This window comes from Pyxicephalus adspersus, chromosome 2 (assembly GCF_032062135.1).
Source record: "Pyxicephalus adspersus chromosome 2, UCB_Pads_2.0, whole genome shotgun sequence".
In the NCBI taxonomy this organism is placed as follows: domain Eukaryota; kingdom Metazoa; phylum Chordata; class Amphibia; order Anura; family Pyxicephalidae; genus Pyxicephalus; species Pyxicephalus adspersus.
Window position 1 is genome coordinate 84,282,595 of NC_092859.1, and position 11,696 is coordinate 84,294,290.

Sequence of the window (11,696 nt, forward strand, 5' to 3'; positions counted from 1 at the left end):
ATGATTTTCTGGCAAGATCAACATGCAGAGTGAACTAGTATCAAAAATCTCTAAATACTTTTCGCCATAGGGTACATATCTCTCCTATTCTTGCAAAACATTCTTTTCACAATCATGTGGCACCCATTGCCTTTGTATAAATATCAGAGTCCTGCTCTATACATTGAGTGATAGCTAAAGTGATAGCATCCAAATATATAAATGGTAAAATTCAAGAAGAGGAAGCCTGCACCCAACCTCCATCAATAGAGAAGAAACCAATGTGGTTGTTGTAAATACAAGTAAAAAGTAAAAACATGTCAACTCTAAAATTAAAAATATTTCTTGATGTTTGAATGTTATTCCTTACTATTCTGTTTGATGAATTTAGGGTTTCATAGGTCTCCTCAAGTGGTCACACATGTATGCGAATAATAAAATGAACATTTGGCTCTGGTGAGTGATTTATGGGGATAAATGATGAAGAAGGAGGAGAAGCTACACGAAATAGCATCTGGGAAGAGTTTTTTTCTCCAAAACCTGTTGCTTACATGTCTAAATATCCAACTGTCTTCACTTATTCTTGTTGTGTAGCACAAAACATGAACGTCATGACTGATCATGTTTAATAATTGAAGAGAGGAGGGTACGCATATGAAAAATGTTACCGTATGTTTTATTGATTGTTGTTTTTACAACTGACTGGTGTATAGCTAGCCTTGTACAGTCACTGCTAATACCGGAAGTAGGGCCTAGTCCTAATAGATCATTTCTATGTGGAAACACGGGCTTTATTGCAATGCTTGACAATGTGCATAACATGCATGACTGCACCACATTGTGATAACTTCCTAATACAACCTTATATACACCTTGCCAACCATGGCAGCACAACTGCTGTGTATTGCATTGTTACAGTGCAGCCTGCATGATTTGTGGTGTAGTTTACTACAATTGTCAGCCCATTTAGGTTAACAGGCAGGCTGTCAATACAAAGCACACTAAGGCAAAGATGCAGCATACTGGCATTCAGGAAATAGGTTTATCCATATATACAGGTTTATTAAAACATAAAAAGGTATAATATATAATATATATAATATAATAATAATAATAATAAAACAGGATTTATATAGCGCCAACATATTATGCAGCGCTGTACAATAAATATCTAATGGAAATACCATGAACATATACCTCAAAAAGAATTGATTTTATTATGAATGTAATCCCGGTCACACAATTCTTTGTGAAGATACACTGGTGAGTAATGTTAAATCAATGCAATAATCTAGGCCACTAAGAGCTAGCAGAGCCCAGGCTGACATCTACTGATCCCCGGACGGCTCTCATTGGACGCCTTCCCCCGCTGCTCGCGGCCTGGACACTACGGCCGCGGTGATTTCTGGGAGATGTAGTCCTGATCCCCAGTCACGCTCAGTGGCGTTACAAGTGACGTCACTCGCTACAGACTCCATTTCCCAGTGTGCCGCTCGGGGTGGTATGGCGGACAGCAATGACTGCGGAGTTTGATGAAGAAGTGGTGTTTGAGGTTGGTGATAATAGCTGTTTTCCTCCGTTTACCTCCTGCATGTGGATGTATTATGTCTGATACTCTCTATGGTGCTTTGCAATGGTTGGGGCCGCTCGCTAAATGTCAAAATGACAGGCTGCTGGTGTCATTATTAGTGTATTGTGTCTAATGGTATGGGGCTTACATGTGATCGTATTCATTCATTAAGCCTGTCAGTGAATGTGTATATTGTATGCCTGTAGGAAGTCTTGGTGTAGGTAGCTGTAATGCTTATGTATGGGTGGTAACTCTTTCATTGCTGAACTTCTATAGTATAAAAATCAAAAGTAACAATATGATCTTTTTCTGCATGTATGTATATGTGTGTATGCATATATATATATATATATATATATATATATATATATAATCAGAGTGTATGATAAATATAAATATATGAAATCCTGCAGCTGTGCCTACCATGTGACATTTTGTATCTCTGCCCTAATTTGTTCTCAGTAATGTAGTTCAAAGTAAATTCCACTTTTTGCTAAGGATTTCCTATTGTCTAGATTTACTTATACTGCCTTAACAGAGGGAGAATCTCCTCTTAGTTGTCATTGGGACAAATGTAAAGTTTTTCCTTTATTCTGTGATGTTCAGATCTATAGGGAAGGGAGGGGAGGACAGGCAGGAGACACCCCGCTGCATCCTTACACATAGGAAATGATAGCTGTTATCCTTGGTTGGTTGTTTGGTGATCCTTCATGGCAGATCAATAAACAATATCATGAGATTGCTGTATACATGGCAGATTTTTGATCAGGACAGATCGTCCCAGGTGACAATTATCTATCATGTGTCCATAGCTTTGAGGCTGGTGACAAATAGAGAGGGGAAGCCCCCTCCTCTTTCCTATAATCATACCAAAATGTCAGTGTCTTATGATTCCTGAATCTGTATTATGAAATTTTAGAAAACGTAGCCCGCTATTTCTGACCTACGTCTGCAAATGCCAGTCGTTCTGCCTTAATTGTTATTCCACAGTATCTCTGACCAGGAATTGAAATGCGCAAATTTTGGATGCCACCTTGTGCCCACCCGTGTCTTCTCTGAGATGCTGAACTCTCATGAGAATCAAAATTACCATACTTACAGTAATGATCTGTTTTCTTTTAACAACTTAAAAAATAGTTTTCCTTTGGTCATTTTTTTATGCTTTTATGGATCAGCTGATTTGGATACAGTAGCCTTAGTGGGAGTCCCTATAAACGTAAATACTAATGCAAATGGTCATTATGTTTGTGTTTTATATTAGAATTAGAAATATGGTATTAATAAATGCAATATAGGTGGATTCAGTAAGTAGAACATTGGTTTTTCAGTATTAGAAATTTTATACAGGTAGTAGTCTTGAATTTTAAGTGTTAGAATCCAAAGAAAAAAAAATACGCAAACTTGTGAAGACGCAGACTCAGAAGTGCAAAATTTTGGGGTATTACTGTAGTAAGTGAATAAAGAGGAAGTAAACTCAAAAATGCCTAAAACAAAAAAAATAATACACTTACCTTCAAACTCACAGCGCATTTTATTGGTCCAGAGGTCTCTTCGATTGGGTCCCACGTTGTCCCCGTATCCGTCCCTAAGCCGGCGCTGTCTTCGCCTCTTTACTCTGGTTCTTCTTCCTACATCACCTGACGCAGATCGAGACCTAGACATCTAAAGCCGTATACACATGTGCAATAATAGTCGTTGGAAAGGATCTTTCACGATCCTTTCCAACGACTGTTATTGCACGATGCATGAACAAGTGCTGTACATACAGCATATGTACAATGCAGAGGGGAGGGGGAGAACGATGGAGCAGCACCCCGCTGTGCGCTCTCTCCTTTCCCTTGCATTAAGATTGTTAGTCCTCCATCCTCCGTGGATCTGCCAGGACGGACGACTGGCGCTGTACACACGCTAGATTGTTGCCCGATATCAGCCGAGAACTGTTGGACATGTGTACGTAGCTTAAGCAACCGAGAATTGGGGGGTGGGGGGATGCACCCCTTTTTTTTTTTTTAAAGGGTGTTGCACTTAAAAACGAACAGAATTTTTTACCTTGCATAAAAGGGTTGTTTACCCTTTTATGTAAAGTGAAATTTCTAAGTTTAGGTACGCTTAAAGTACTGCTCTCTGCTGCAACCTATCAATTGCGCAAACATTGGTTCATTTAGAACCAGCATAGCAGTTGGGGCTGCAAGGTGCCAGCCACCAGGAGCCACCCAGGAACCACTGTTCCCTCTTCCTATCTGAATTTAACATAAACAACCCTAAACAGAATAGAAAAGGTTTGGAATGTTTGCTAGGTTTTAATGCTATTTGCACCCCTTTTTGGAAGATACCCCATTACTAAGAGGAACTTCCTTTAAAAGTCTCTGTCATCACCCCATACTTTTACATCTGAGCACTGCCACCCTGTTTTGAAATAGTCTACTTACGGTGGTTTACAGTCATTTTATTAGTGCTGTAAAAATCCCCAATTCTGGTGCAAATTCTCTCAAAGCTCAGGTTCCCTGCGGGTTATATTCCTAGTCACTACGCCATTGTCTCTCACCATGTAATTAGGTGGGTTTGGTTGTATTGTGCATCCCAATCACAACTGGTGACAAATTCTTGGCTGCTGGGGATGCTTTAGCATCAGATATATAATGGCAGTGACTCAAAAACCAAAATTTAGCTGTTGATGCGCCAGAAATACACTGTCATTAAAGAATATGTAAGTGGCCATTGGTGACCTGGTTCTAGAAGGATACAGCTTGCCTGCTTGGTGTTCTGATCCACTGCCTTCAATATTTTCTGAATCACTGACCCAGTTTTGAGTATGGAGCTCTGTTGTTCAGCCAATTATCACAGATTATCTTCATATTGTTATACATGTAAAACAATTACAGCCAAAATACCTACAGACCAAAGAAAAAAAAAAAAAAGAAATAACTAAATACTTCCAATTACGTATTAAACAGACCAAGGAGGAGCAAATACAAGAAGTTGGTTTCCAGACAGAACTTCTACTTATGCTATCAGGGCATGCACAGGCCAGTCTATCACCTGGGGAGCAGATACTACAGAAGTTGTTGAAGGACTAACATTTTCTTAGACATTATTACTGGAAGCAGATGCATATGCTATGACTTGATGGCATCTCAGGGCACTTTTAAGGCAGGGTTAAATCTAGGGTTATTCCTACAGGCAATACTTTCAGTTGAAGGTTCTAGTTCTGCTGGCTTATGAGTTTGTCTATCATAATAAAAGGTTGGTAAGATTAATGCTTGGCTTTAAGCTCCAACATGACCCAGAAGTGTCAAGAGTTCAACCCAGAAATGTTTTTGGGTGAGAAATAATTGTATGTGGGTGGCAGCCCCTGTTTTGTGATCCAAAAACAGCTGGGTGGTTACTGAAAAGTGACAGGTGGTGCGCCCAGCTAAAAGGGGCTGGGGGAACACTGGTGTCAGAGTGTTCCTGTCAGAATGGCCAAGCATTCATCCATGACTGGATTATCATGGGGGCTGCTTCAGGTGTGTGCAGCCCCCACTATGTGGCTTCACTTCATACCTGCAAAGTTTACCCCCATCTTCCCTATTAACTCATAGGATAGTCCAACAGAACTGACATTTAGGTCTTTGGTAGATTCTAGGTCAATAAACCTCCTCATTAGTAAAACGCTGGTTGGGTCAGAACTTGTTGTTAAGCATTGCCCTACAATTCCCTATTGCCAGTTATTATAGGGGGCAGTTTCTCTTACCAGTAGGAATGTAGAGGTAGTAAGAAGCAGGCAAGGGTCAGCTCCAGAAAGAATTTTTACAGATTTGCCTGTCCGCATAGCCAGAGATATGTCTGTGACAGGAGGGTTTGGAGGCTTTCACACTTTTCCCCCTTTTCCAGTAACATAGTTTCTTTATCTAGTCTCTGTATTGGTGTAAAGTTACTTATTTTCATGTTGTCTACAAAACTACTTTAACTTTTGTTTTCATAATGGACACAACAAAAGTGACAATCCAGTTTATATGACAACATCAGCTTTGTTCCTCTAACATTCAGCTGTGTATCCTAGATCTGTCAGTGTGTGTAGAATGGTAACAGATTGAATGAAATAATTCCTTGCACACAATGTTTCGTTGTGAATGTGTAGTTTTCTTTTCTCACTCTGCATTAACACAGTTAAATAAAAATGTGACACTACCCAGTGAGGTAAACACAGCCTGCAGATCTAGGCCAGAACTCAGATGAGTGGAAATTTGAACGTGCGTAGTAGTTTCCCCATTGTGTAAAGGTAGATATTTAGACAGCTGCTTAGAGGTCTCAGCAAGTGGGCATCAGCAAAGCATTCCATTTCCTCCTGGATTTTATAAACAGGATTCATTTTGTAGTCTGGCCAAATAAGTTACATTTCTTTCATTTCTGTTTCTGCTGTATCTTAACTTTATATACAAAAGTATAGCAACAATATACTGAAATAGTAGAGGGCTATAGAATGGACATCCACCTAATAACTATTATCATAGGATTACTGTAATCCTTTAGACAGACACACAACAGTTTTACTACTTTTTACATGATATTCCATAGTTTCTGGCATTGCACCGTACAGTCCAGTAGAAATGTTTTTTGTTCTTACTTTATGGAGATCATTAAATTCTAACATTTATAAAAAATTTACTCCAAGTCTGCAACAAAAGAAGCCTCAAAGCAACCTGCATCTACTGTGCTGTCTGTATAGGTAAGCCATAGTGTTCTAGGAACTTTTTTTTATGTATCAAATGTTTATTGATAAAATAGATGGTGTTCAATGAAATATTTATTTTTTATTTAGATACAGGTAAAAAATATAAAATAAATTCAACCCAATACTATTTTAATTTTTTTAAATAAATATTTTTATTAAAGTTTTTAACATATATATTAAACAATAAGAGAAAGGTAGGTGCAAAACATGTCAGAACATAACAAACATCATGAAATGCATACAAAACCACAGGAACAAAAATACACCTGTGTTTTTGTAACCCTTCGTATCAATTATATCAATGCACAATCAGTACTTATCTAGCATCAAGTAAAACAAATGAGCATTCTTAAATAAACGCCTTTGCAAAATCAAAAAAAAAGAAAGAAAAAAGTAGAATAGACGAGAACAGGAAGAAGTCCAAAGTCTTACTTGGGGAAACAACTAGTGCAGCCAACCGTACTTAAGGTTCAGATGAGCAACTATAGAATACCGGTAGCATTTCCTGATCCCATTATTATTTACTTTTAATGTTCTGACTTTTTTACCTGTTGGTTCTATGCCTTTTTAATACATCTGGATTGAAAAAGAGTTCACCAAAAACAGATAAGAAACTCCTTGGCCCCAATGGCCGACTTTTCCAGGTGGCACAGTGAGTTCACTATGCTGCTGTGAGTTCCAAATCTGGTGAAAATTCACTTCAGGTCATTGCAGGGGTGCGAGCTCCTAAAGCTACGTACACACGTCAGATTTTTATAATATTTTATAATCGGCATCGGCCAATTATCGGGCGAAAATCTGCCGTGTGTACAGTCGGTGTCGTCCATCGTCCGGACGACCGACCTGCCGGATCCACGGACGATGGACGACAGCCGATCCTAATGAAAGGGAAGGGGAGAGCGGGCAGCAGGGTGCCGCTCCGTCGCTCTCCCCTCTCCATAGAGCAGAACTGTGTTGTATGTACAGCACCGTTCATGCATCGTGCACTCCCTTGTCGTTGGAAAGGATCGTGAAAGATCCTTTCCAACGACAAAAATTGGCAGTGTGTACGCAGCTTAACTCTTTCCTGAAAGCACAGTAATGTCACTGTGCCATCCGCATGCATCAGAGACTCGGGCTGAGGTAAATAAGTGGAGGGTGATTGGGATTTTAGGCAATTTGCATAGGGGAGCAGGGGACTGTCCTTGAACATCTTCCTTAAACAAGTGTCTTTAAATTTCTTGTACTGTACATCTTGTGGTATGTTGTGTAACACAGTGACAGAGTGGTTGATTCATAGACATGGTATTGTTAGCCAGGTGACTTTCTTCCATAGGAAATTCCACTCTGGGAAAGTAGTATTTGTATCAGCAGATGTGTCATACTGATTCCTTATAAATCACCTCTTACCAGATTGAAGATCATCTAGGTTATAAATTGCACCGCGCAGACAGAGCACCCTAGAAATATTTTAGCTGCTGAGTAAGCTAAGGTATAGACATGCAACACATTACCAAGTGATTTTGTCAGACTTTGTGAAGATGTGGTAAAGGAAATCAATATGACTCATGCTACGTCCAGTTGATTATTACCTGATAAACCTGGTCATACTTAGACAGGTTTGTGCCCAGTTTCCTTAGACACCTCAATGCTTTGTATGTATGGTGGTCATTATTTAGGGTGTTGGTGTCTGCTTTAAGAGTAATACTAACAGCAGTGGTGTACCATAGGGTAACCTCTTATATACACTATACATAAGATTTCTGTAACATTGTAACATGCACCTGTTTAGACAGGTCAACCAGTCCTCAACTGCACCGAATGCCTGGTTATCATTGAAGCATTTCAAGTTCCATTTTGTACAGGTGTTTTCCTGAAGTGTTGTAATGGTTTTTCAGAAGTCTCATGCAGCTTTATAGAATTGAATATGACCACTTTTAAATGGAACGATATTGGTGAACAGGCACGTTGTTCGTTGCATAAAAGATGGGCACATTTGTTAATTACTCACTTGTCCTATCGCTGTTGCTGGCCCTGGTCTTCAGTTTGTCCCCGGTCTTCAGTTTGTCCCCATCCAGGTCTAGAAGGAGTGATGGAACTTCTGCGATTGCACATAGGAGGTCCATTCATTCTCAGCATACCAGGGGTATGTTAGGATGCCTAGCTCTTACACTGAGCTGAGCATCATCCCTTTGCAGAAGGGACTTCTCCTGGCTTTACTGCGATAATGAACCTGCCATGTCAGTTTTTACTTATTTCAACTTAATTCTACTTTAAACAATTTTTCAAGTGGTTGACATGCATTACCCAGTGAATTGGAGTATGACAGCAGGAGAGCTGCATTGCAGCCAGGGCAAGCCAAGCGTGGAAAAAAATCACAAACGCAGTCAATCGTATGCAGAAAAATACTGCCTAGTGGTTGAATGTGAGCATCCAGGAGTGGTTACCATTGCATCTGTCAGGGGCCCATGACACTATGAAGACATCTGCCCCGCAGGAACACAGACAGCAATTATTAGCGTGCAGAGGTTGCAGCCCTTACCTTGTGCTCTATAAAATGTGTTTTTATCTGTATTCCCTGCTGGAAAAAGTTTACCACTAATCTAAGAATGTCAATAAAATGTACTATAAAAACAGTTCAGGATTGCTAAGTGGTATAGTGTTTTGCAGCCTGAAAACTTGGTGACAGCTGATCCAGTGAAATATTTTAATATCATTTTAACACATCATTACCTTAATCACAAGAACGTAAAGGTAGCCAGCTCATGGCAAGATGAAATCTGTAGGTAATATATGTAATTAATGATTCCCTAGAAAATAGTGGACTTTGGATAAAGAAAATGCTTTATACAGATGCAAAGTTTTTCTGAACACAAAGGAGCCAGCGATTAAATAATGTCTGCATTTTTACAGCTGATATTAAGTCAGCATTTGTATGTGTTAGTCCATTCCAGGAAAGTACAGAAATTTGTTTTATTGTATTTTATTAATTTATAATTCTACCAAGCTGCTGACTTTCTGTTGTTTCTGCTTGAGTATTCACCTTTATGCATAGACACTTTCCAATCAACATTTGTTTTTCAGAATTCACCACTGTACCAGTACTTGCAAGATTTGGGACACACAGATTTTGAAATATGTCTAGCGGCAACACCAGAGGAGCGTCTGCCAGAGAATGGAAGTCGAGGACTGGGCAACAAAACTACAGAGGTGTGCTTGATACCATGTGTTTGTTGTCCATCAGAGACCTTTTGTGAAGTTGCAATAATTCTACATTTATTTGTACCCATAATGGCCATGAATCATCTTCTTTTGTTTGTGGCTAAGCCTACACAAACCACTGAATATAAAGTTGAATTTGGGAGTTGTAAGATTTCTACAGCCCTCCCAGACAGTACAGCGAGTTTGGTGAGCTGGCTTTCAGTAATGATGTCACCTCTCTGGATGTGATTGGACAATGAAGGAGCAGCAGATCACAGCAGAACACACCCTCCTGCTATTCCTATTATCAGCATGTTTTCTGTCCTTGCATGTAAATCACATCATTGGTTCCTAGTGCTCACAGTCTGACTTATACTGTACAGGGCATTATAAGGAGCTAAAAGCCAGAGGGACTTCACACTGGCTGCATTTCAAAATTTAATTTGGAAATTACAATGAATACAAAATCATATCTTCATTGATGTCTTATTGTTTTTACCGGCCTGGAGTTCGGCTTCAGTGTATTTTTAATTTCTGAGATCTGGACACTTTAGAGTTAGGTCTTTAAAATCCATAATATTTTTATTTAATAGTATTTAATATTAGGTCTTAATTTAAGTCTTTAATAGTCCATAATTTTTTTAGGTAAATAAACAGTGACAATGGAGTATTGTATGCATGTGTTTTGTAGGTTAGGAGGAGTAATATTGTCAGGGTAAGTGTTGTAAAATTCAATAATATATTTTTCCTTTATTCGGTCAAATGATTGTTTTGTATTACAAAACATAAACCCTATGAAGAATTTCTCTGTGTTTCTGCCTTCAGCCAGGCATATACAAGAGAGTGCTTGCTTTTCTGCGAAGCTGGAACCCGTTTATTTCAGAAAAGAAAAAAGATGAAAGAGTCCATTTGTTGGTAAGTTATTGTTTGTGATTACCTCCCATATTGCCTGTTTTTACCTATGGCAAAACTAAAACTACAGTATACCAGATTTGGTGGCTGCATTTGTTGCATTTCTATGAACATTTTTATCAAGTACAGAAAGTTATTTTATTCGTGTAAACTTCTTATCTCGTCATACCCCATATAATGGGGATAAACAGAATGCTTAGCAACAGCCCCCATTGATACAGTGGATAAACGAAGGTAGTAATTTAAGGATAAAGGAAATTCCTAGGGGCCATATTCAGAGACTAGTCAGCTGCAATATATATTATTATTTTGTTGTTGGGTTTAGATGCATAATGTTTGAACACATTCGTCCTTTGAAATCTTAATTTCTGTTCCACATACCGTTGTGCTGCCTGACCTCATTCATTGTGTGTAAAGCTCACCCGGATAAAAACCTTGCCTTGCTTATGCTAATATGGAAAATTGCAAGACTTGCGCCAATAACGGGGCTTTATTTTGTTTGTTTTACTGAAGAATAAATTCTAGTCCATCAGCTGCCAGTTTCTGACTGTTAGTTGCCTATTCATCCCATACATCAGCAGTCCCCACTGGTGGTCCGCGGCTCTGGCGGGTGCATCCCCCAAGCAGGGTTCTTCTTCTGACCCCGCTGGGAAGCGCACCCGCCAGAGTCACTGACCATGTCTCCTGTATGCATCCCAGGGTCAGGTTGTTCTGCTATCATGACGTCACCCTGGGGGAAGTTTCTTTCCCTTTGAGTGACACACAGTTTCATGCGCCACGACAGCCTTGACTAAGGGCCCTATTCTTTAACAACTGTTTGTTACAGGGCCGGTGGCGACTGATTTTTGTATTTGAGTTGTAACATACTTTTTACATCACTTTGGGATTCTTCTGAGATTATTCAGAATTGGTTGCATGTGCATTTCCTTCCTTCACCTGCATTGATCTGCTATTGCGTTTCCATAGACTTCTAAAGGGAGATAAGTAGTTCTCACTTAAACCAAAGCTCCTCTCTACAGAACATCATACTGGTCTGCAAGTTGGCTTATACCCATAAAGCAAATCTGTTTGTCATTTTTGGCTAAATATGCTCACTACCAAACAGTTTTACTGACCCAGGGGATTCTGGATTTTCTAGGTCACTGGCCTGGAATACAACTACAGATATGAGAAGTTATATTTATCTGTATACTTGTTTTAAGTCACTGATGATTACGGCTACGTAACTAGCAAGTAAAGAAACACTCACATTTTGGATGGATTTTCCTTATGTAAGAGGCTCTTCCTCTATAAACAGTACAGTGGTAAATAGGTTCCTGAAGTGTTAGCTGAAAAGTGTAG

The 11,696-nt window shown here is 39.3% G+C and overlaps 1 protein-coding gene across 1 annotated transcript in view; it reads left to right on the forward strand.

Moving 5' to 3' along the window:
- The first annotated feature begins 1,445 nt into the window (after positions 1 to 1,445).
- VEZT (vezatin, adherens junctions transmembrane protein) overlaps positions 1,446 to 11,696 on the forward strand; it is a 24,288-nt gene continuing 14,037 nt past the window's right edge. The window contains exons 1-3 of the mRNA XM_072401269.1: positions 1,446 to 1,531; positions 9,327 to 9,452; positions 10,269 to 10,358. Of these exons, the coding sequence (XP_072257370.1) occupies positions 1,496 to 1,531; positions 9,327 to 9,452; positions 10,269 to 10,358 (252 nt within the window). The 5' untranslated portion in view covers positions 1,446 to 1,495. The remainder of the gene's footprint in view (positions 1,532 to 9,326; positions 9,453 to 10,268; positions 10,359 to 11,696) is intronic.